The sequence below is a fragment of the Myodes glareolus genome, chromosome 22 (assembly GCF_982192425.1).
Source record: "Myodes glareolus chromosome 22, mMyoGla1.1, whole genome shotgun sequence".
NCBI classification, from domain to species: domain Eukaryota; kingdom Metazoa; phylum Chordata; class Mammalia; order Rodentia; family Cricetidae; genus Myodes; species Myodes glareolus.
In genome coordinates this window covers 38,385,733-38,411,122 of record NC_142047.1, presented here as the reverse complement: position 1 = coordinate 38,411,122, position 25,390 = coordinate 38,385,733, and the positions used below count along the sequence as shown (strand labels likewise).

The following is a 25,390-nucleotide window of genomic DNA, read 5'->3' as shown; positions in this document are numbered from 1 at the left end:
AGGGGTGAAGTTGGGCGAGATAAGGTACAGAGGCAGTGATTGCAGCGGGGAGAACTTGAGCTCTCGGGAAACATTTGCCAAATAGTGATTATGAGATAGATATATGTCTTAGGGTTTCTGTTGCTGTGAAGAGACACCCTGACCCTGGCAACTCTTACAAAGGAAAACATTTAACTGGGGCTGGCTTACAGTTCAGAGGTTCAGTCTGTTACCATCACGGCAGAAAGCATGGCAGGTAGACATGGTGCTGGAGAAGGAGTTGAGAGTTCTACATCTTGATTCTTAGGCAGCAGGGAGAGAGGGGCCCACTGGGTGTGGCTTAAAGCCTGCCTCAAAGCCTGCCTCCCAGTGGCATCCTTCCTCCAACAAGTCCACACCTCCTAATAGTACCACTCCTATGGGCCAAGCATTTGAACACATGAGTCTGTGGGGCCATACCTGTTCAAACCACTGCAACACACTTGTCTCTTTGCAAATTAGAATTGACTGAAAAGCTAAACATTTGAGTCATACATGTAACCGGAGAATCAAAATGTGATTCTTTTATTTAATACACATAGAAATTTTTATTGTAAACATTGAGTTCCGCTTTCCAGATCAATTAAGGAAGTTAAATACACACGTAACTATTCTTGCAGTTCAAATTCCCGTTTAGCAAGGTTTTCAAAAAATTATCCTTCAAAGAAGGAAGAGGAGAGAGAGGGAGGGAGGGAGGAAAGAGTCAGGGTTTTTAAATGCTTTTGAAGAACGTTTTAAGGAGGTTCTCACTAAAGTCCCTTTGATCCAGTGCTACGTTTTGAAGGTCAGTGAGTCACCACCAGTCTGCCACCCCTTCCCCCGGCTCTTCCGTGACTTTTCTTCTGTGTGTCCCCTCCACTTGATCCTGATTACTTTTCCCTGCCTGTCAGCGTGTCTAAGCTTTACATTTATTTAATCATTCATTTGCTCGTTTGGTTTGCATGTGCACGTGTGTGTGTGTGTGTGTGTGTGTGCGCGCGCATGCTTAGAGATCAGATGGTCATGTGGGGGTCAAATTCAGGTCATTAGGCTCGGCAACAAACATCTACTAAGATAACAGATGTCTACCTACCAAGACAGCTAATTGACACTACTTATTTTCAAGTGTGTGCTGGACATTGAGTATAAAAGAACTAACTAGCAACTTCAGATGGCGTCTACCGGTTAAGTGAGGTTAAAAGACCCACCCAAAATGTGGTCCGCACCAGTCCATAAGCCAGGATCCCAGACTGAATAAAAATGAGAAGACAAACTAAATAGCAGCCATCTTTCTCTGCTCCCTGACTGTGGATGCAGTGCATCCAGCTGCTTCAAGGTACTGCTGCCCTCATGTCCCTGCCATGAGGGACTGTACCCTCAAAGTGTGAGCCACCATTTTTTAAGGACGCCTCTCTCATCACGTTTATTGCCTGTCACGGGACCAATGGCTGCATACTTGTAGCGTCCAGAAAGGCTCAACGTTGGCCATGAAGTTGTTTGGTTTGTTGTTCTTATTCAGAAGGGGCTAGAGAGTTCTGAGAATAATAATATAGTATTGGGGCAATTAGCATGGAATTAACATTAAACTTAAAAATTCAAAGTTGATTCCTTCTAGTATGTCATTTGATTGACAAGTATACTCACAATAGAGTTGAGGAAAGACAAAACATTACAAACAAAGGGAAAATGTTTATAGGAGAACTGAGGGCCACTGTATTTTTTTTCATCAAGGTAATGGTGGCAGATTGAATCTCTAAACTCAGGTTCCCATTGGAGTGGAGTGGGAAAACAGTCAGAGAAGGGAGAGAGTCTTAGAAATAAGGGGAAACTGGGGCAGCAGGAATCTAGGGAAGAGGCAGCCTCAGGGGTCCAGGGAGACAGGATATTGATGCTGGAGCCAATAGCAATTTGTGAAGGTTTTGATTTTCTGAAATGTCAAAGCTGAGCAATAAAGAATGAGAAGGCATTTCCAGAAGCATGAGTGACCCAGAAATTCGTTTCAGTGGGACTAGTAAGACGAGACGATTCAAGGCAAGGAGTCAAGTGGGGCCATTTTAGGCTTATTGCGTGTTTGCAAGGTTTGGCCTTTGATTTGCTAGGAATTGTCATGGTTTTTTTTAAAACTGTATTTTCTATAGAAAGAAGTAGAAGTTTCACTATTTAATGAAGCCCACCTGAAAGCAGAGGTAGTAAGTGACCACACCGCCAGCGTCCCTCTGAGAGAGCAAGCGGAATGACCACGCTTTTGTTGTGACACACACACAACTGTTAGTTCACTGTCACAAGCTCTGACCCAGGAGAGGACTGTAGAGGGACATTTGTCCTTGAATTATCGCCCACGTGCAGAGAAAGATCAAGTTGCTAGTGAATGCTGCAGACTCAGCTAAGCAGCTGCAGTTGTTCAGGAGAAGGCCCCAGGGCCAGTCCTCATTCTGTCGGAGCTCTGTGGACAGGCTCCTTATGCAGGCCTCCGGTCACTAGAGGATCCTCTCAGTCTTCCCTGGGTGCCAGTACCCCCATCTCTGGGATCCAGATCACGCGTCTCAACTGCGTCTTACTTTCCAATCCTTCATGTCTACCTAGCAGACTTATTTGACCCTGGCAAGTTCAAAAGTATTTGGAGGCTGAGGCCATGCTCCCTTTGGTTCATGCATACACCATGGACTCTGTGACTTGGAGGCCATGAAAATGATCTGGCCTACCCCAAATCATAAGACCCCTCTTAACATGTTCTGAGATAACTCAATCTCCAGTCTTCTCGGAGCCACTTCTTGCTACTCACATTTTTCTAGCATGGATTCTCACAGGAACCAAAATGTCCCTTGGTGCTTTGGCCAGCCTGTGTTGGAGCAAGTTAGTTGCATCTACTTAATGTCTAGTTAAAGCAGGGTCTAAACCCACCAGCATATTCACATCACATGGATTAGGAAGATGCCTAAATCTCCAGTCACCTTAGGCAGGACACCCACCAACAAACTTTCAGTTGGCTGAAGACTCAGCTGAATGGCTGAGCCGTATCTGCTTGGCCTGTCTGCCTTTTCTAGGCCCTACCAGTCAAAGGGCCAAGTATTTTCCATTTATCAGAAGGGATCAAATATGTGTTTCAAGGTCTTGCCAAGTTCTGTGGTGCAATTTCTAAGTCCACGAGAGTGCTTTGTACCTTCCTGTCCACTGTGGAATCTCAGGGACCTCTCTGGGCACCAAAGTTGTGTGGTTTTGAGGGTCCTAAATGCAATGAGAAGGGCAGAAGGAGGCTTCAGAAATGAATCTGTGTCATGGAGTAATAGCTCCATAAGGGACAAGCAGAGCAGAAACAGCTGACTCAACGGATAGCAGCAAGCACCTGGCAAGAGGCACCTCTACCCAGATGCTGTAGACAGAGGAGCGAGTGCCTATCTTTCTTCTCCTGGACTTCCTGGGGATGCAAAACTACTTCCTGATCTTTGTAGCCTCACTGTTGCTTCTCAGAGCCTTAGCGTCCTCACGTCACTCTAAAGTTTGGAGGGACACTGCCTGAGAAGGTCATAGGTCATTCCGATTGCTCTCTAGTTTCCTGTTCTCCAGTCTTGTCTGCTGTTGCCTTTTCCTCAGGGGCTGGGGTTGAACCAAGGCTCTTACTTCTCCTAGGTGATGATGTCAGCCATTTGTTTTCCTCTCTATTCTTTATTCCAGGAATAATTTTCCTTCCAGCCAGACTATCTAGGGTGCTTTGGGGACTATCTGAAACTGAAGCTGGATTGTTTATTATATCGTCTTGCCTTGATGTGCTATTGAGCTGTGTGTAGATTTCTAAATATGTTTAGTGCTCGTGCTCCTTTGGCCCTGTTTAGAAGACTTTAGGAAAAGGCACACATTTGCCCCCAGCCTTTTCAGCCTTCCAGTTTAGTCCTAAGTGGCATAGACGTAACATAGATAGGTGGTGGTCAGTCAACATCTAGGGAGCCCTTACCGGATACATAGCTTTTCTAGACCTGTGGGGGGCGCTCTTGGAGTCAGGTGCAGTTTCACCCCTTGCAGCTTGAGAAATTGGTGAAGAGACACCAGATTATATGGTCAGGACAATGTTTTAAGTCAGGGTTAGGTGGTTCATTTCATCACAGTAGCAAACTTGGTTGTTTTGTTTTTTTTATGGCTTTGGGATGGTTTGGATTAAAGTGAGAGATGACTGGCTAGGCCAGAAACGCTCTGATCTGGCCACTAGCCTCCCTTGGATCATTAGTTGGCTGTGCAGAGTAGAGGTAAGTCTGTTTGCTGTCACTTAAAAGTCAGACAGATAGTGCCTCTGCTGAGGAGGTCAGGTAATTCTTTCGCTGTGGCCCCTGTGAACCTTATCTTTGTAGGGACAGCCTTTGTCATGTATGTTGCTGTCAATCAGCCTGCTGATGGCTAAGCCCCCTGCAGTCCTGGCCTGCTCTGTCTCCTCTGAAGTCCCAGGGCTGGGTACACATGGGGCAGATAGCAGACACTCACTGAACATACACATCTTAAAACTGTCCTGTCCCACAAAGCACAGCGGTACACAACTTTAGGAGATGGAGTCAGGAGACCATGAGTTTGAGGCTAACCTTGGCTACATAGGAAACTCCACTTCAAAGGAAAAAAAAAATCATTCTTCCTGGTTGTCTCATTAATGCATTTTATATTCATGAACTCCCTGAAGTTATCCTTAAAGCTTGTTCACACTTGGTGATACTCGATAAGTTACCGAGCAGTGTAAGTCTCCATCTGCTGGGTAAAATGGTGTTGTCTCGTGTGTTGTAGAAGTGTTTCCTTTAGGTTCCCAGGATTTCAGCCTCTGTGTGTGGTTCCCAAAGAAATGAAAACTAGAGCCACCTTGTGACCCAGAATCTCTTCCTACAGCAGACCCAAAGGAAGTAAACTTAGTGTTGCACGGGCTCAGTCCCATGTTCTCTGCAGCATGATTTAACTAGCCAACCTGTGGAGCTACTTGAGTATCCACGGGCAGGCGAATGGGCAAAGAAATGTGATGTGTACATACAACAGAATATTGTTCAGTCTTTAAAGGGATCCCTTGTTGGACTGTCAAGATGCTCAGTGGGTAAAAGGTACTTGCTGCCCAGCCTGACCGACAACCAGAGTTTAATTATTGGACTTCACGTGGTGAAGGAGGGAAGCAACTCCAACAAATTGTCCTCTAACCTTCATTATACAGACTGTGGCATGCACACATCTGGAGGGTGTGTGCACATACACAGTAAATAAATGCAAAACCCTTTGGGGGGTGCTCTGCGTTTGCCACAAGGCCAGCACATCCAGCATGTTCTCATGTATATGCAGGCTATAAAAACTGAACTTGTGGAAACACAGGCAGGTGCCAATTGCTCATGGGCAAATGGGGAGATGTTGGTCAAACGGCACAGATACGCAGTCATGAGTCCTGGAGAGCCAGCGCAGCCTGACACATGTAGTTAATAACACATGTATTAGAAATTTGGTAAGAATAGATCTGAAGTGTTCTCATGGCACACCAAAGGAACTGCTTAGGAAATGCATGTGCTAATCTACTTGACCATAAGGATCCTTTTGCTATCTATATGTGTGTCAAAACTTTATGCACTTCTTAAATATGTGAAAAAATTCATAGAATTATCATTTGATAACAATACCTTTCTGGTGCGGGAGACTTATCTGTATTCTGTCAATCATGTATTTTAATAAAACGCTGATTGGCCAGGCAGGAAGTATAGGCGGGTCAACCACACAGGAAGTAGAGGCAGGGCAATGAGAATAGGAGAAGGCTAGGGAGGAGAAGCTTCCTCTGCCACTCCTGCGCAGACCACCGAAGAGGCAGCATGTAACTTGCCCAGCTGAAAAAGGTACCAAGCCATATGGCTAACGTAGATAAGGATAATGGGGTAATATGTGTCATAAGAACTAATAAGTAGCCTGACCTAATGGGCCAATCAGTTTATAACTTATAGAGTTCTCTGTGTGGTTGATTTTCATTGGGAGTTGACGTTTGTGGGGTACTGGGCAGGACAGAAACCCCAACTAGCCGGCCCTCATGTTACACCTTTCTTTTTGTTGATGTTTCAGGAAGGCGATGTCTGGCCCAACTCATCAGCTGATATCACTGTGTACTTTAACCCCCTAGAGGCCAGGCTTTACCAGCAGACAATTTATTGTGACATTTCAGGTATGAACTTGCTTTGTGTGGTAACCAAGTTACCAAGTGCTCAGAACATATGCATATGTGTGTATATGTGCATACACATGTGTGTATGTGTATGCAAGTATGTGTTTATACATGTGTATGTATATTCACGTGTGTGTGCAAATGTATGTGTATGTGGGTCCATGTGTGTATGTGTGGGCGTGTGTGTGTGTGTGTGTGTACAAGAATGTGAAGATTGTAGACTAAGGCCATTTGGTGCTACCTGAGATCAATAGAAGGATATTTGAGTCAAACTATGAGCTTCTCACATTTTCTAGAACAGATGAAAGTTTCGGTTTTGCTCCATTTTTGTTTTTTGAGACAGGGTTTCATTCTGTAGGCCAGGCTGGCCTAAAACTTACTATGCAATCTAAACTGGCCTCTAACTTGCAGTGATCCTGGTACTTCAGGCTCCTGCGAGTGAGATTACATTGGGAACCATTGCACATGACGAGCTCAAGCGTCTCTTTAAAGTGTTTTACAATTACATTGTCAATGGGGGAAATAGAAAAACCCTTTTGTCTATTTCTTCTCAATGCTTAGCGCACCAAGACTTATAACATTAAGTCATATTACTTATGACATTTTCTTGCATGGTTGTTTGTTCCTTTTATAATGCCCAGCTACTAATATTTAACATTTCTGTGAGTTGGAGTCCAGCCTGGTCTACAGAGTGAGTTCCAGGACAGTCAGAGCTGTTACACGGAGAAACCGTGTCTCAAAAAACCAAAAAGAAGAGGAGGGGTGGTGGATGAAGAAATAAGTACATATATATGTGAATTTGAGTGTGCATTTGCACCTCCACACATTTCTTGGCTGTTACCAAGATGTCCTGGAAACTGAGACCCACACAGCGTTGAGTTCATGAGTCATCCCCAAGCCTGGCTACAAAATACTGCTGAAAGGAGCTGACTACTTCCGGGAAGAGGCAGGAAAGAACGAACTTCCTCCAAGTCTGAGTGGGGGAAGTGACCAAAGAAAAACATGTCAGCATGACCCAGAAGCTGTCAAAGGACTCCCACTGACGACCTTCAAACAAGTTAGGAATCAAATAATGCTGCGTACAGATTATGTCTACATCACATCCAAACAGGCATCAAATCCACTGAATTAAAATGTGTCACACGGTAATTGTCACCGCTGTAAACAACTCGGGTCAAAAGTAATGGAGGAATTGCCGGTGGGACAGGATCCTATGTGGCCTCAAAATATCTTCCATCAAAATACTTACCAGTTATGAAGTGGAGAAAACTCAGCTTTACAGTGAAGAGCGCAGAACATGGCACCCCAGCTATAGAACAGGTGGCCTGCAAGGACCTCCCACTAGGATGCAGGGAGGGCAAACCATCCTGGCGGTGATATCAGGACCAGACTACCTCAGCAAGTCTGATCCAGAGGATGCTTCCAGCAAACCAGCGGAAGCACAGATTGCCTGGATCTTCACAGACTTCAAGGCCATGAAAGTCTGTAAAGGAAGGAAGAACTGTTCAAGACTCAAGAGAGCAGTCACGTGTGCTCTACACTGAAGGCATGGCTGCAAAGAGCATCCGGGGGAAGAGACAAGGAAGTTCTTTGTCCTTCTAGGGAGATTCTTCTGCATTTAATTATTAATCTATTGATTCATTGATTATTTGTCAAGACAGTATCTCACTTTGTAGCCTAAGCAAACCTGAAACTCACTGTGTAGTCCAGGCAGGCCTCAAACTTCAGAGACCATACTTCAGCCTCCCTGTGCTAGGATCACAGATTTGAGTCACCACATGCAGTTTCCGTATTTTTAAATCTCCAAAGTTTTTTTTTTAATGTTAATAGGAAAAGTAAGCAGACAGCAAGTGATAAAGTCAAAAAGTAGCCTTTTCCCCCTGTAGTACTGTCAAAAAGATGCTTGGTGTTATAGTGGGAGGGGGCGCCTTGCTAACACTTACATTACTGTTTGTCCTAACTTCACACAATTCTCTTTGGTCCCTAATAAGAAAGACAAGTATTTAGTTTACTTTTTTCTTCTCTTTCCTTCCCTATGTTCTTTGAGTTATCATTTGCACACAGTAAAAGCCATCCTGTCTCTGTGCATTTTGAAAATCCCAAGTAGTGGTATCGCCACCACCCAAGTTGAGTTATAGAAAACCCTATCCCCCCACAAAGTTCCTTTGTGCCCCTTTGCAGGCAACACTAAGCCCCCATCTCACCCTTGACAAGCCAGTCATTCTTATCATATTTATCTTGTGGGTTTTATTTACAGCTTTAAATTACATGAAGCCCTAATGGTTTTGTTCCCTGTAGCTGATGACGTCTCTTGGTATATAAAGATATTGGTAAACCTAACCTGCCCAACACTATTCTGCTACCTTTCCCCCTCTGCCTTTTATGAACCTTTCCAGTTTTTTTAAAAAATAAGCTCATTATTGATAATCATAATGAAGTCTACTATTTACATAGATGTCACTTGAAGACGATGTGTCCCAAAGGAGACCTATATCAAGTGGTCGCTCCTTTATACACCAGCCTCTACTGTGCCATGCGTGGGTTACCCTGGATACTACAGATGTTCTGATTATTTAAACTGGGAGGACGAGAGATGAGTCCACAACCACTGAAAGGTAGCCAGTCAGCTGCCCAGATCCCACCCTTCTCCATATCTGTGAAGTCACGCTCCCCAGCCATCCTAAGAATGTGCAGCAGAATGGGCTGCCAGCCCAAGACTCTGCTAGCCTACCTGTGAATGCGCCTGTCCTCTTAAATGTTATGGGGATCATTTTCTTGCTTTCCTGTGTAATGTTACCATCTGTGTATTCATCCCTAAGCAAAATGGTCTTGGTTTCCTTTTTCTTGAAATTTCTGTGTGGGATTCATGCTGTATAGAGCCTATGTTGCAAGCACCAAGAACATAAATTTGTTCCATAATATTCAGTAAACAAGCAAATAATTGAAACAAAAATATAAGCAAATGGGTAACTGCATTCGGCTTTGACTGGGTGTTTTCCTTGCACATAGAGGAGGGATGCTCATGATGGCCCTACCAGGAGTACAGAATGGATGAGGAGTTTGGAATTGGCATAAATCTCCTTCTATGCCATAGCCCAGCATCCAGGACACCTGGCTTCTTAGAGGATCTGCAGGAAATGTTTGATAGGGCAGCCGTGTTCAGATGCAGATTGGAAATATGCCAGTATGTGACCCCCCCCCATGCCACAGGTGGTGGGACCTCCTCCAGCTCCCTGGGGACACTGTTCTTGGCATCATTCCAGGGGGCTGGCTGCTCTCCAGGAGGTTCCCAAACAATGCACCACGAGTTGTATCCATCTATTGTTCCTGTGCTTCCAAATTCCTCCCCAGCATTCTTCTCCTGGGTAAACCGAATGTAATTTTTCCATCTGTGTGACAGTCTTCTTTATTTTGTTAGTCATTTCCAAACCGTTTCAGTTGCCAAGGAAGGGCACTGTTTACATAGTAATTCCATATTATCATCCCTGTAAGTTCCGTGTAATTCTGTGTCCTTTGGAGGGCTGTTGATGATTGCTGGCTGTTATCGTCAACCAGTTGGCAAGACCCCCTGGCATTATGTCACTAAGAAACATTTGCTAAGTAGATAAAAAAGCTCTTCCCTGGCTGGCTTTCCTTTTGGTTGCCTTTGCTCTAAGCTACTGTAGTACTTGGTTTTCTCACCTCTATGCAAAATACCTGACCGAAGCAACATGAGGGAGGAAGGGCTTTTTGGAACTTTTGGCTTGAGAGGATGCAGTCCCTCATAGCCCAGAATATATAGCAGAGCCCACGTCAGTGAGAGCATGTTACTGAAACTCCTCACGTCTCCACAGACCAGGAGGCAAAAGACTTGGGCTGGAACTGCGGCCTGTAACCCACAAAGCTTGTTCCCCAAGAATTACTTTTTCCAGCCAGGAACTTCCTAAAGGTTCTAAAATCGCACACACACACACAAAGAACAAAAACAAAACAACAATAACAACAGCAACAACAAAAAAGCAATAAACCTCCACCAGAGGAGTGGTGAGTCCATTGGGGACATCTCACATTCAAGCCCCAAAAGGTAACTATGTTTATAGAAGCAAGTTCTGATTACTTTTCACACTTTTTAAAGAAAGAAATCTGTCTCTGTCTCTGTCTCTGTCTCTCTCTCTCTCTCTCTCTCTCTCTCTCTGTGTGTGTGTGTGTGTGTGTGTGTGTGTGTGTCCATGTCCAGCAGAGGACATCAGGTTCCCCTGACGCTGGAGCCACAGGTGTTAGGCACCAAACTCCGGTTCTCTGCGAGAGCAGCACACGCTCCTCCCTGCTGTCATCTCTCTAGTTTTGTCAGTTCTGGAAAATTCCCATCATCTACCTCTTCAAAGTTGCCTTCTCATCTTTTCAGCTCTCAAGATGATTGTAGAACTTATCTCTTCTTCGATCTCTTTGTCTCTGATCTATTGTGTTTTCTATTGGATTTTTATTGCATCTATCTACTTGTGTATGCGTGCATTTGGCACGGCACACGTGTGGAGGTCAGAGGACTACTTAGAGCCAGTTTTCTCCTTTTACCACATTGGTCCCGGGGCTCAAACTCAGATCATCAGTCTAGGCAGCCATTGTTTTCACACACTGAGCCTGCTTGCAGCCACTAATCTGAGGATTTTGTTCTACGTTCCTTCTTCTACTTGACTAATTACCCCTTTAGCTATGTCTATTCTTAGCATACTCAGCTACTCAATTTTAAATTTTCATTGAATTCGTTTTTAGAAGTCATGTAATTCTATATTTATGTATTTTGTTCTTTCATTGTACCTTCCGTTTCTTATTATGCCTCTTCAAATTTTTTGAGAATGCTATGTTAGCGTTTCTTTAAGAATTTTCTATTATGTCCCTCTTGGGCTGCTTGTGGTAGCCCCCGGTTTTCCTCAGCAACGGAACCGTTCCTTCAGACATGAAGGAAATGTTTGTACTGTAAAGTCGTTGAGCATGGACACTGGATTTTGAACACTCCCTTGGGTAGGGATTTTGGTGGGTCTTCTGCCCCTCTTCCATAGTCAGCCTCTGCTCCTGGAACCTGTCTGGTGGGTGTAAGTTTGGTTTGCTAACCTGTACATGGGGCTTGGATTTTTCCCAGGAGTGTCTTCCCCTCGTGGGTCTGCTGGCTAGATGACAGGCCTCATCAGCCCATCCTAGGCCAGGAGGTGGAATTTTCCTAGGCTTTTTTATGTTGTTGTTGTTATTGTTGTGTTGTTAGAGTAAGATTTTCCAGAGTTCTGGGTTAACGCAAAGATCTTGATTCAATTCTCTGTTCCCAGATAAAAACAAGTCCTTATATCTTCTTGGTGTGAGGGTGAAGCAGGAGCCACCAGACCATAACATCTGTGCCTACCCTGCAAATGACTAGACCTTCTTTGACTTAGTTTACTAGGCTTGGGTACTCTTCGTTTCTGATATCTGGTATTGTCCTTCCTTTATCCCGAAATTAGACAAAGACCATAATGTATGTTTATCATGTTTTTAATCAGAGGTATTTACTCTTTACTTATGAGGCGAAAGAACGATCTGAGTTAGTAACCCTGCCTTGTTGGCAGGTCACATAGTTAGCAATCTTCACGTTTTTCAAATGAGTGTCCTTAGAGAGTCTGCACCTGACCCAGCTCTGGTCACTCATTACAAATGTAGATTCTTGGGCTTCATCTGTGTTTTATTGAAGCAGAATTCTGAGAAAGCGGTGCTGGAGACTGCGTATTTATTTATTTTTTTTTAACTTTATTTTATGTGAATTGGTGTGAAGGTATCAGATCCCCTGGAATTGGGGTTACAGACAGGTGTAAGCTGCATGTGGGTGCTGGGAATTGAACCCAGGTCCTCTGGAGGCACAGGCAGTGCCCTTAACCTCTGAGCCATCTCCCCAGCCCCAGAGACTGCATATTTAAAATGAGGACCAGAAAGCAATTACAACAAAGTTGCAGGGTAAAAGATTCATTTCCAGAAAAAAAAAAATGGATTGTATTTCTATATTCTAACAGTGAACAGTGGGAAGCTGAAATTTCAATATTGCTTAAATAGTATTAGGAATATAAATTACTCAGGGGTAAACTGGACAACATGCAAGACCTGTGCGGTGAAATGAATGAAGCATTGATGCAATTACAGACCTGTACACGTGGAAAACCACACTGCCTGCAGTTAGTGAATTTAGCGTTGTTCCAACTGTCACTCCCTCCCGCTCTCCCATTTGTCTATAGATTTGCTGCAAGCAAAATAAAAATCTCAACTGCTTTTTAAAATAGGAATATCCACATTGGTTCTGAAATTCCTGTGGAGGGCCTGGAGAGATGCTCTGTGGTTAAGGGCGCTGGTGCTCTTGCGGAGAACCGAAGTTCAGTTCCCAGCACCATGCAAGGTGGCTCCCAACGCTTGTAACTCCATCTCCAGGAGGATTTATCGTCTAGGCATCTGCTGGCACCTATGCATGCTCTCTCTCCCTCTCTGCCCCCTCTCTTCACACACACACACACTCACACCTAAAAATAGTAAAAATAGATATCTCAGTTTCCCATGGAAATGGAGAGAATCTAGATTACCTAAAATAACTTAGGGAAAGAATGAGGCGAGAGAGCTGCTGTGCCTGCCTGGCTTCCAGCCGTCTAACTGCAAAACGGCCATCTTTATACTCTGTGCCCATGAGCTGTAATGTAAATGATAACACAATATGCTGAAGATTCTGAAAATACCACCAAACTGGCCTGTGGCTAGAGCTTGCCCTACGTAGACAGAGGGCAATAACAAGATACATAAAAGACTCAGATTTTCCTCAGGGAGCAATATGGGAAGATGAGCCAACAGACGCCGTAGGTTTTCCCTAAGGAAAGTAGGAGGCCCATGCATCTCCACAGAACAGAACAGGTCAACTGCAGCAGCCCTGCTGCGTTTCTTTTACACGAGGCAGTGCAGGGGATGTAGGAGCTGAAGGCACGGCTTGCTACTTTGGTCAGTCCAGGGACCTGAGAAAATACCGGGTAGGTTATCAACGAGAGAAACTTTATGCCTCCTGAGTTTGGAGGCTGAGCATGTGAGATCAAGGCAGCCACTAAGGGCTCTTTTCTCACAGCCATTTTGGGGGAGTCCTTACCCTATGGGAGTCCCTCTGGGCTCTTTTGTAAGGACGTGGATTTCATTCTTTCTGAAAGGTTCTCTGTTTGTCGGCTATTCCTCTCCACAGAGTTCCACTTCTTAATCCCTTGGAGATTAGCGTTTTAGTGAGTGAATCTGGAGGCGGGGGGGGGGGGGGGGGGCATGACAGACATAACCGATAGCAAGCTTTTGAAGGCCTGTGCTTTGTATTTTCTGGTAATTAATGCAGTGAGGTCTGTTGCCTTTAGTGATTTCAGGCTCATTAAATGTACCCTGTGGAGCATCCCTTTGTCTGTAATGAGTAAGGCCAGTTTACTCTAACCATCTACAAGAAACTACAGTTATTTTTTAAATGCTTTAAGATCTTGCTCCTCTAGGAAAGAGTTTGTTCTTACAATTTACTGCTCCCCTGTGTTTGTCCTTCTTGCTGCTTTTTGCTGTAACATGACCCTAAGATTTAGACAGACCCCTAGAAATGCAGGGGTGCTGATTTCTGCGCTCATTCTGTCCCCAGTACTGTTAGTGGATTGGGGGGTGGGGGAGGGCATGCAAAGGAATCTGTGGTCGGGATGTAAAATAAATAGATTAATTTAATTTTTAAAAAAATACTCCCCTCCCAAAATAAACCAGGATAGCTAAAACAACCCTGTACAATAAAAGAACTTCCAGAAGTATCACCATCTCTGATTTCAAGCTCTACTACAGAGCTATAGCAATAAATACCACATGGTATTAGCATAAAAGCAAACAGGTGGATCGATGGAATCGAATCAAAGACCCAGACATAAATCCACACACCCACAGACACCTGATTTTAGACAAAGAAACCAAAAATTATACAATGGAAAAAAGAAAGCATCTTCAACAAATGGTGCTTATCTAACTGGATGTTGGTATGTAGAACAATGCAAATTGGTCCATGTCTATCACCCTGCATAAAACTCACATCCAGGTGGATCACAGACCTAAACATAAATCCAGATACACTGAACCTGACAGAAGAGAAAGTGGAAAATAATCTTGAATGCATTGGCACAGGAGACAATTTCCTGAATAGAACACCAATAACACAAGTACTAAGATCGACAATTAATAAATGGGACCTCATGAAATTGAAAAATTTTTGTAAGGCAAAGATACCATTAAAAGGGCAAAATGGTAGCCTACAGAATGGGAAAAGATCTTCACCAACCCCACATTCAACAGAGGCCTGATCTCCAAAATAAATAAAGAACTCAAGAAATTAGATATTAACAAACAAAATAATGCGATTAAAAATAGGACAGAGTTTTCTGAACAGAATTCTCAACAGAAGCATTCTGTTTTAAGAATGCCTGAATATGTAGAGCTCAATAAAAATCAATTAAAAAATACCTGAGAAATACTTAAGAAAATATTCAACATCCTCTTCTATCAGGGAAATAGAAATCAAAACAACTCTGAGATTCCATCTTGTAGATGTTAGAATGGCTAAGATCAAAAACACAAGCAACAGCTCATGCTGGAGAGGATGTGGAGCAAGGAGCACACCTCCATTGCTGACAGGAGTGTAAGCTTGTACAGCCAGCTTGGAAGTCAGTGTGACAATTTCTCAGAAAACTGGGAATATCAGTCTACCGCAAGACCTTTATCCATTCCGCAGCTGAGGGACATTAGGTTGTTCCCAGGTTCTGGCTATTCCAAATTAAAGCTGCTATGAGCATAACTGAGCAAGTGTTCTTGTGTTATGGTTGAGCATCCTTTGGGGATACTGCTCTTGGGTATCTAGCCAAAGGATGCTCAATCATACCACAAGGCTTCCTTCCTTAAACAAACAAACAGACAAAAATCAAAAAATAAACATGTGTTGTAATAAAGCAGTGAACCATTGCTTCACTGGGGGAGGAAACAGAGAGGAGATTGAAAGAAGGCCTGGGAGGAGAGGAGGGGGAGGAAACTCTGGCTGAGATGTAAAATAAATAAACTAATTAATTAAATTACTGCCCAAAGAAGTATGAGACAAAAAGTCTAAAAAAAATGTTGCTTGGTAGTTCTGAATTGTTTGATACTAAAAACTAAACCTAATAGGCCATCAAAGGTGTTTTGAGTATTCAAAGTCATGTACAGAGCAAATATGCCCATTTGCCCAGGAATTAAGGCCAGCCTTGACAACCAGGACCTCGTTGTTGTGTGCATCTTCTGTATGGCTAAGGAAACAAGCGGTTGAGCGAAGAAGCCCACAGAGTAGGAGAGACTCCACACATCTGACAGGGGACTAGTGTTCAAGAATATACAGAGAACTCAGAAAACAAAGAGTCCAGGAAACAAATGATCCATTTAAAGATGGGCTGGAGATCTAGACAGAGTTTTCAAAAGAAGAAATAAAAATGGCTAAGAAATACTGTGGTAAATATTCCCCGTCCTTAGCAATTGGGAATTCAAATTAAAACGACCTTGAGACTTCATCTCCCCCACCAGACAAAGCAACTATTACAAATGCTGGTGAGGTTGTGGAGGTGAAGGAACTCTCGTTCATTCATTCCATGGTGCTGGGAATTCAAATTGGTGCGGCCGCTCTGGAAATCAGTCTGGAGAATTCTCAAACAATTAAAAATAAATCTACCATATGACCCAGCTATACTTCACAGATATTTGCCCCATAATGTCTATTCACAGTAGCTAGTAGATGGAAACAACCTAAATGACTTTCAACAGATGAATGGATAATGAAAATGTCATACATATACTCAGTGGAATAATATTCAGCTATAAAGAAAAGTGAAATTTTACATGAAATTTAAAGGTAATTGGATGAACCCAGAAAAGATCATACTGAGTGAGATAACCCAGACCCAAAAAGTCAATCATTGCATGTTCTCTCTCATCTGTGGTTCCTAGCTCCAAATCCTCGGATGAGCGTGCACAACATGGAGTAACCATAGAAACCAAGAAAGTATGCTACAGGCAGGTAGAGGTGGGGGGGGGGCTGCAACTGAAGGGAGGAGGGAGGTCAGTCAATACAGACAGAGAAGGAGAGACAAGGGACAGATGACACCAAGGCAACCAAGGTAGTTTGATAAGGCCTCAAGGGATCATAATTTTTATATTTACCTAAAACTGAAATTGTATGCAGTGTGTGTGTGTGTGTGTGTGTGTGTGTGTGTGTGAGAGAGAGAGAGAGAGAGAGAGAGAGAGAGAGAGAGAGAATGAGAATGTGTGTTTTGGGCTGGTAGTGTTCCCAGCAAGAGCCCTAAACTAAAATCAGACTCCAGTACCAGGTACAAGAAACCTCCTTTTGAATAGTTGGTCAGGGTAGTCCCATTGACTCCCAAAACAATATAGACCTTCGTAGCAGCCCTTTGTTGCCTCTTGGGAGTAGAGGGTGGACCTCTATTGCTGAAGGCACAGCACACTGAGGACACAGGATTTGGATGATTAGAGCTGTATTTGGCTGGAAAAGCTTCCTTTCTGCAGTCCGAATTCTAGAAAACGCCATGCAAGCTGCCAAGGTGGGGAAGCAATCATACAGCCCTACTCAGGGCTCATATTTTATATGGAAAAGTATAACTCAGATTTTAAGTGGAAAAATCAGGCAGAAACTTATATTAACTGTTTTAATATAATTAAGCATAGACAATAGGCACCACAGTGTTGACAGTAATTATCTTGAGATGGTGGAGTTAGGAAAGACTTCCATACTCTGTAATTTCCAGTTGATCTTCTAATATCTAGTGAAGATATTTCCATATTCTAAAAGGGGAGAAGACCTAGAGTCGTTGGCTAAGTGATCTGTGTTGACTCGGGTCCACTATGGATGTGTTAAGACACATGATGTTGACGTTGAGCTCATTCCATGACATCTATGGAATGAAGTAGAAAAAGTTCCATAAAGTATAGGAGTCTAGGTCAGCTCCACAAAGTTAGACGGCTAGTTCTCTAGGTCTTTCTAAACACAGATCAATCCAAACAGCGTCCCTTAGCGTCTTGTGGTGGCTTCCACCCTTTAGGATTAGTATCCATCCCTGGTCACCCTCTGCAGAACCAGACAAGCTACCTGGCTTTATTAAAAACTTCAGAATAATATTCAGACTCGATTCAATTTTAAATTATTTTAATTTATATAGTAATTGTATATATAATAAATACATGCTACAACATGATATTTTAATATATAAATGCAATATGTTATGATCAGATCAAGGTATGAGTACATCCATTACCTCATCTATTTATTATTTGTTTTAATATTCAAAATCCTGCCTTCTAACTATTTTTTATTTGACATAAATTTTTTTGATTCTTTGGGAATTTCACATCATGCATTCCAATCCCATTCATTTTCCAGTCTTTCCATGTCAGCCCTCCACCCTTGTAACCTCCTCCACTAAAGAAAAGGGAAACAATAATAATAAACCCACTTCACTCCTGCATCTTGCCCTCCACTCCATCGTATATGCGTTGGTCATAGTGGTATTGGAAACTGTGAGCTGCGGTGTGTCTGTCACACAATAGACCCTTTTGTCTAAGAAGCTTTACTTACAAATGTTCATTGCAATGAGTGTTGGTCTGGTTCAAGAACTCTGGCTCCTGGCACACCATCATCACTGGATCCTCACCAAAACGCCTTTGTGATATCTGCTATTGCCCCAGTCATGGAAATCCTGTGCCTAGCTTCTGTAGGACCCGCCCCTTCGCGTGCTCCAGCAGGTCATACATGGAGTAGGTGTTGGGGTGGACCAACTCAAAGCCCTGGATGTGGGCCTGGGTGGTAGCTGAATTGGTCAGCCTGGGCCTCTGCCAAAAACTGCGCCCCAAGACCGGGAGGGGGCAGGACCGGCTCTCCCTCATCCATGCCACCACCAGGGTCAATTCTCCAAGGGCCAGCAATGGATGGAGGCCAGCTCAGCACAGCCCTTGGACGTCACCATGGCTTTAGGCAGCAGTCCAGACCATGAGCATTCACGTGGTCATGGACATCAACACAGATCCTGGCTGCGGTGGAGTCACGGACCCAGACGTGCCCCACCCCCACCCCCGTATACACACTGCAGCTCAGGCGCAGGCATCACATGGTCTCAGGTAACGTAGACTGCTTACGTCAGCCTGTTCCTCACGGCATTGCAATCCAGTTCTGCCTGTCTTCCACATCACATGACCACTCCACTTCTCTTTCTCTCCCGCTTCTCCACTGGACATTTGCTCAACATAGTGGTACCCGGGGTCAGGACTCTGGCCACGGTCTTCCACCCACCCGTGCTGCAAGCGGGCCTGTCTTCTAGCTATTTTGAAATATATAATATGTTCCAGCTTCCCTGCTGTACAATGGAACACTAGAATTAGTGTGTGTGTGTGTGTGTGTGTGTGTGTGTGTGTGTGTGTGTGTGTGTGTGTGTGATGGTGCTGGAGATGTAACCTGGGGTCTTGTGCATCCCATGCTTACACTCTTCCACTGAGCTCTCCTCCCCAACCCTATCTGACTGTATTCTTCACCCTCCCTCCCTCTGCCCTGCCCTGCCCTGCCCTGCCCTGCCCTGCCCTGCCTCTGGTAATCACTCCTCTACCCTCTACTGCAATGGGACCAGCTTTAGCATCTGCACAGAAATGAGAACACGTAGCATTTGCCTTTCTGGACCTGGAGGTTAACTTTCTTAATTGTCTTTTCCCTGATAAAATGTCAACCCAAATTGCTATGTAAGCTGTTCATTAAAGGTAAACACCTAGCAGTATTACTGTTTCCTAAAGATAAGAGCCAGCTTCCTCCTTAGTTAAATTTTAGTTCCCTCGGTATAGAGCAGTCCTGGGGAGTATTTGAGAAGCTCACACTTTATACTGGTAATAAGTTGTCGGTGATTTGGGCTAATCAAGTACTGTCTGACTAATAAAGAATTAATTTTGCAGGTCGAGAGATTCGCTTGCCCCTCCGAATCAGAGGAGAAGGAATGGGGCCCAAGATTCACTTCAACTTCGAATTGCTGGACATTGGCAAAGTTTTCATTGGATCTGCCCACTGTTACGAGGTAGGCACTGCCCTTGTTCACTGAGGCTTCTGACAGAACCTGGCTTTTTTCTTTGCTTCTTTTGATGTGGTTTTTATTTGATAAAGACTTTGTAAGTCACCTTCCTTGTCCATTTTCTGTCTCCATTCCAACCTCTCTCCTACCGACACGACGCTGAGTGTCTTCTCCCATTCTTTTTACTTTATCAAATGTTCAAACTCTTCAGCACTATAATTTAACTGGCTTTATCCTTCTCGATTTGTGGACCGCAGAGGGAAAAAACCATAAATACACCTCCCCATCTGTCTAGTGCTTGTTCTCGGACAACCTAAATCCTACAGATCAGAGGGAAGAGGGCTGTGTGCATTTTCTTGATACTAATGAGAATAGCTGTTTTCACACTTCAGGATCACCTCACAGTTTGCTCTTCCCCAGTCTGCGTTTTAAAAAGCCAACCATCTCGATTTCTGAAGGAGAGTCCTGGTCTTTGTCTTCCCAATTAAGCAGAAACCGGAATTTTCCAGGATGAACTTATGGTTCTTCAGAGCTGGCATTGCTCCAGCGCCCCCTCCCGAGCCAGCTTCTATAGGGTATACCGACACATAGATACCAGTGGCTGCCATGGAAACCTGCTTTCAGGGTCTCCTAAATTGTGAATGTTTGTATCTTAGGAAGGTAACGCAAGCAGCTATTTAATAAGTGACACATAGCTGTCAGGCTCTGGGATTTAGTGTACGCTCCCCTCACATGTGTGTGTGTGTGTGTGTGTGTGTGTGTGTGTGTGTGTGTGTGTGTAATTTGCAATCCTTACAGAATTGCGAAAGGCAGAGTTTTTTGTCCTTATGTCACCACAAACGTATCGGCGAATCAATCCCACACCAGTTATGTTTTAAGGGGTTATTTATTTTGGGGGGTAAAACTTACATACACCATAAACCGTCAGGAAGGGAGCCTAGTTGCTAAAGCAGGAGCCGGGAGCAGGAGCCGGAAACCAAGCACCGGAAACAAGAGCCGGAACCAAGAGAGCCTGATCCGGATCTGCTTCTCTTTTTAAAAGAGAAATATACCACGCCCCAGTGGGCTGGTATTTCAGCAGCTATTGGCTGACGGAGCGGAAGTCGCTCCCCGCTGCACTGTGGGCTCGTATTTCAGCGACTATTGGTTGAGGCAGCGGAAGTTACTCCCACACAAACGTCAAGTGCATGTGGTTGATTCCTCTGCATTCCTCCCTCTGTGTGTTAATGCCATGCTGGTGCTTTGAGTCCATTCGTTCACTTAGGGAGCAAGGACATTGCACCCTCCATTTCTGCCTGAGTAAGCTTAGGCGTAGAGAAGTTTTTCTAGTTAAGTTAATGCTGGATAAATATGGGGGGAAGGCTTAGCAGGTACTACTATAGTAGAGTCTGGAGCCTGGATTCCCTCCCTCTTCACAGCATTCACCTCCAGCACTTTCCTGCAAGATTCAGTCCCCCGCCACCCCCACCCCCCCACTCTAGCACCATCACATGCTGGCTGAAGGATAAAGAGCTCTGAGGAACATAGGTGAGGTTTTTATAGGAGGCAGCGTTAGAGGTGGCACATCACACTGTCGCATATGTTCTATTATTTGTCTGTGTCCACAAGGGAGAACAGAGAATATAGCCGTGATGGCCGTATAGAGGACGGATGGCAACTCTAACTGCCATAGGTGGCAAGGAATTTGGCCAAGTTACTCAGCTTGTAAAAGTCATGAGCGTTGGGTCACGGATGCCCTCTATGGTATCTGTGAATAGCAGGTACTTCACTGGCATTTCAGTCCTGCAGATTCTCTGCAGCCCATCTTTCCACACCAAGTAAGTCCAGTCTATGAGAAGTGCCTACATGGCATGGGGACAGTGACCTTCATTCCCACACTCACCGGGGTAACTGATCTGACTGAAGCAAAGCAAAGGAACACAGATGTCAATGTCAGGATTGATGATACACAAGGGAACACAATCTGAATGATATTCAGACGTAAAGGTACACAGCTAAAGCCTCTGCTCCTGAGAGAAAAGTCCCCGAGGCAGAAAAAAGTATGATAGTTCTTACTCTTTGCTGTGTAATTTATCGCATATGCATTCTCCTTACACCTTGCTGCATCACGAAAAGACAGTTCTGATGCAAAATGGACATGGTTTCCCCGAGTATAATAACAATTTTTATTTTAGCAATTTAGTAGACATGCCTAGATATTAACTGCAGAGCAAAACCCCAGCCAGCCAAAGTGTCCAATGCGGTGAGGCATCAGATCGGGCAGCGCTGAGAAGTGGCAGAGAGGGACATGGTGGGGTGCGTCTCTGGGGGAGATTCTGCACTCTCAGCATCTCCAGTGCTGACGCTTCGTTGAGTCTCTCAATTTATTACATTAGCTCCTTGAGAAATCTGAATAGCTAGCTGCTGCATTTAGTCATTGCTGAGTTTAGCAGATGCAAAAAAAACTACACTTCCAAGAGTACGACACAGTATTCTCCGGTGTAACCCAGAGGGAAAACAAACGGGAGGCTGAGTTCTATTATAAGTGACCCCTTTGTCCACAGAGTTGGACCTCAGAGGTAGGAGCCTCAGGATCATGTCCCAAATTATTAGCCAGATTCAGTATTCATTAATAGATGTTTCTATGTCAAGAACAAGAGAATGATAGCTTGTTCCCCAAGGTAGAGGAACTGGGGCTGGGAGGATGCCTCCCAAGTAAAGTTGAGTGCTTCCTGTGTAAGCATAAGGACCTGAGTTGATGTCCCTGGAAACTACATAAACACCCCGGCATGGTGGAACTTGCCTGCAATCCTAGTGCTGAGGAGATGGAGACAGTAAGATCCCTGGACTGGCCAGCTAGGCTTACTGAACCAGTGAGCTCCAGGTTCAGTGGAAGACTCCACTTTAATAAATAAGGTTTAAAGTCATTGAAGAGGGCGCTGGATGTGACCTCTGACCTCTACACGCACAGGTACACAGACATGCATCCATCTGCACACACAGGTACATACGCACAGGAAAGCACATGCACACACGCACACACGTGCACAAACACACACACACACACACACACAGAGGGAGGGGGAAGAACTGTCACTGCTCAGAAAACCTGGGAAAGATAGTCATATCTTTCCAAATAACAATATAACCAAATAACAATAAAAGCAACACACGGAGATTTATGCTTGTGTCCGGAGAGAAGCATAATAGGCCATGAATACCTTAGAGAGCAGCCTTCAGGGTCACAGACATAAGCAAGATATATTGTAAATGTATGTGAAATTTTCAAAAATTACTTACTTTTGAAAAAGGAATAGCCTACAAGTTACAAGCATTTGCCAGTTGCCCTTTAAACACAGGTAATGTCTATGCCCGCAGTGCTGAGCAAGGGGCCATGCCACTTTTATCTGTGAACTCTGTTGCCAGGGGCTACTGTCACAGTTACATGAACTAAGAAATTTACCCTTTCGGCAATCTGAGAAGTTAAGAGGACAGATGGAGAAATTGGGGCATGGAAAACTTACAGAGTTTGTCTAAATTGCTTAACTAGAAAGTCAAAGACAAAGCTGGGATTTGAACCCAGGCTCTCTGGCTCCTGAGTCCTCAGCCATAGTCATTTTCTGTGTGGTCTCTTTAAAAGAGAAAAAGAAGGATGCACAATTCAGACTCCCAGGGACTTTAGAACAAGGAAGACTGGAAATAAACATAAAAAGGCGAGCCAAGCAGCAAGCAACCTTATTTATGGTTTTGTTTTGTGCATTGTTTATCTCTCACTGGCAGCAGTGGCTGTGTTCCTCCGCAAAGGACATGGCTTTCTGGCCTCCCTGTGCTCCACTCTAAAGCTTGGTCTCCTGGACCTCTGCACAGCTGATCTCCTTGGCCACCTTAGGCACTGTCCTGCCAAAGCAGTAGGTGCCATGTGGTGGGGGCTTCCCCAGCAAGGCACTGGGTCCCCATCACTACACACACTCCGTCCTCCTGCCTTCTCAGCCTCACCACTCACTCTTAGCTCCAAACGGTGATCTGAGCCAGTCCACCACACCTCCTGTACCTCTTCCTCCCTGGACGGGGGTGTCCTTTGGATCCTATAACCACACCCCATCACAAAATCACTCTCTTCCTCAAGGTCAGGGTGACTTCTCATTTTACATAAGACCCTGGACTCCTTTCCCAGAGCTCATTCTGCTGACCTCTGTCTTCATTTGACTTTTCTGGGACTCCTTCCTTAGCTTCCAGCACGTTCCATCAACTCCTTAGCATGTCTCTGACGTGTCTCACATTTTTCTACTAAATTTCTGGATGTCCTTGAACACTTTTCAATCTTCACTTAACCTTAGCCTCCTCATGCATGCAAGAACTAGCTACAACCCCCTCCTTGCTTGCTTTATAGAGCATATGTAAGAGATATTTTAAAACTCTTCATACATAGATAGAATTATGGTCAGCCTCCATATAGTGTGAAGAGGACAGATAACTAACTTGGTTTGACTAACTTCCAATGTCTTGGGTATGGATTAAAGGATGTTCCTATACATCAAGAGAGGAAGCCATTTACCTTCCTAGGTATAAAGACAGAATCGTCAAGGAACAGAGGCAGTGTCTTTGGAGGCCAAGAATAGAACAGTGTGACTGTAGTGGATGTTCATGCACACACAGAGATGGTGAGATGCGGGGTGGGAACACAGAATGAAACCAGCTGTGGTGCACTCTGCATGCCAGGCATGAGCTGCTCACATGCACACTCAAAACCTACCGTGCCATCAGATAAGGACACTAGCCTGGTGCCAGGACATTAGCATACAGGACTAAAGCATCTGTTGTGAAATGACGGCTTGCATCAGGCTCCCCAAACAGCCCCTCGTCCAATGCTGTGTGAGATGAACACATCCCAGGAGGATGAAATCACAGCACCACGGAGAGCATCCTTGTCACCTAGGGTCCCCGTGACAACTGATTGGTAGTCTCCAAGCTCCACCACAGGCACAGGCTGGACAGTTGCTGCTGCTCCATTCTGATATGCTTTCTTCTCTTACAGCCTGCACTTAGCCTTAGTTTCTTCATGCACTCGAGAGAATTATCTGCCTTCCTGTGGTTGCTTTCTAGAGAATTTTCGTTCATAGATATAATTATAACCAGCCTTTTGGTGGTATGAGTATAATTCAAATGCCTAACAATTTTAAAGATTTTTAAAATTTTAAGTTATTTGTATGTGTAGATGAGGAGTATGTACCTGTAGTGTAGGTACCTGTGAAGTCGTAGGCATCAGAGATGGAGTTACAGGTGGTCAAGAGCCACTCAATATGGATTCTAGGACCTGAATTTGGGTCCTCTATAAGGGCAGTATGCACCTTTAACCTCTGAGCCATCACTTTATCTCCAGCTCACTTAATTTTAAAGAGAACACTGAAAGGGTAAAATGACCCGTGACTTAGGAGTCTAATCTTCAGGCATTCAGGATACCAGACGATTCATTTCTCCTGAGAGTTTCTTTTCGTTATAATTCCTGAGGTTTTTCCTGATGCTGAATAAGGCATCATGTATTTATCCAAAACTGAGTGCAGTTTCCTTGCCCTGATCACCTTTGGCTTTGATTGGCACAGGCGATCCTATCCAACAAAGGCAGCATCGATGCCCTCTTCAATGTGATCCCTCCAACTTCAGCCTTGGGGGCCTGCTTTGTTTTCAATCCTAAAGAAGGCATCATTGAACCGAGCGGGGTCCAAGCTGTCCAGATCTCCTTCAGTTCTACCATCCTGGGGCACTTCGAGGAGGAGTTCCTGATCGATGTTAACGGGTCCCCAGAACCCGTGAAGCTGACCATTAGGTATGGGACATTTGTAACTAACATAGAAACCGACCGGAGTTTTCCCTTCTGCTTTCTAGAGTCTGAACAAGTATGTCATATCCTGGGTGTCCATAGCTGTCTGTTGATATGAACCCGTCAGCATAGTGGGATGTCTAAAATGCCCACCAGTGCTGCTTTCCTTAATGGATGTCATTATAATACGGATGCAGATGCTACTTGGATATCTGGTTTTTCTATAAGTTGTAACCTATGCAATAAAGGTTTTAACGCAGACTTCTAGTTACGCTCATCCACAAGGCCAGACCCTTCTGAGCTTCTGCAATCAGCTGGGTGTGTTCAAGG

The 25,390-nt window shown here is 44.4% G+C and overlaps 1 protein-coding gene across 1 annotated transcript in view; it reads left to right on the top strand.

Moving 5' to 3' along the window:
• The window catches only part of Hydin (HYDIN axonemal central pair apparatus protein), a 337,184-nt gene that overhangs the window by 102,849 nt on the left and 208,945 nt on the right, over window positions 1-25,390 (top strand). Inside the window, exons 10-12 of the mRNA XM_048437266.3 lie at window positions 6,055-6,154; window positions 19,151-19,269; window positions 24,843-25,066. Of these exons, the coding sequence (XP_048293223.3) occupies window positions 6,055-6,154; window positions 19,151-19,269; window positions 24,843-25,066 (443 nt within the window). The remainder of the gene's footprint in view (window positions 1-6,054; window positions 6,155-19,150; window positions 19,270-24,842; window positions 25,067-25,390) is intronic.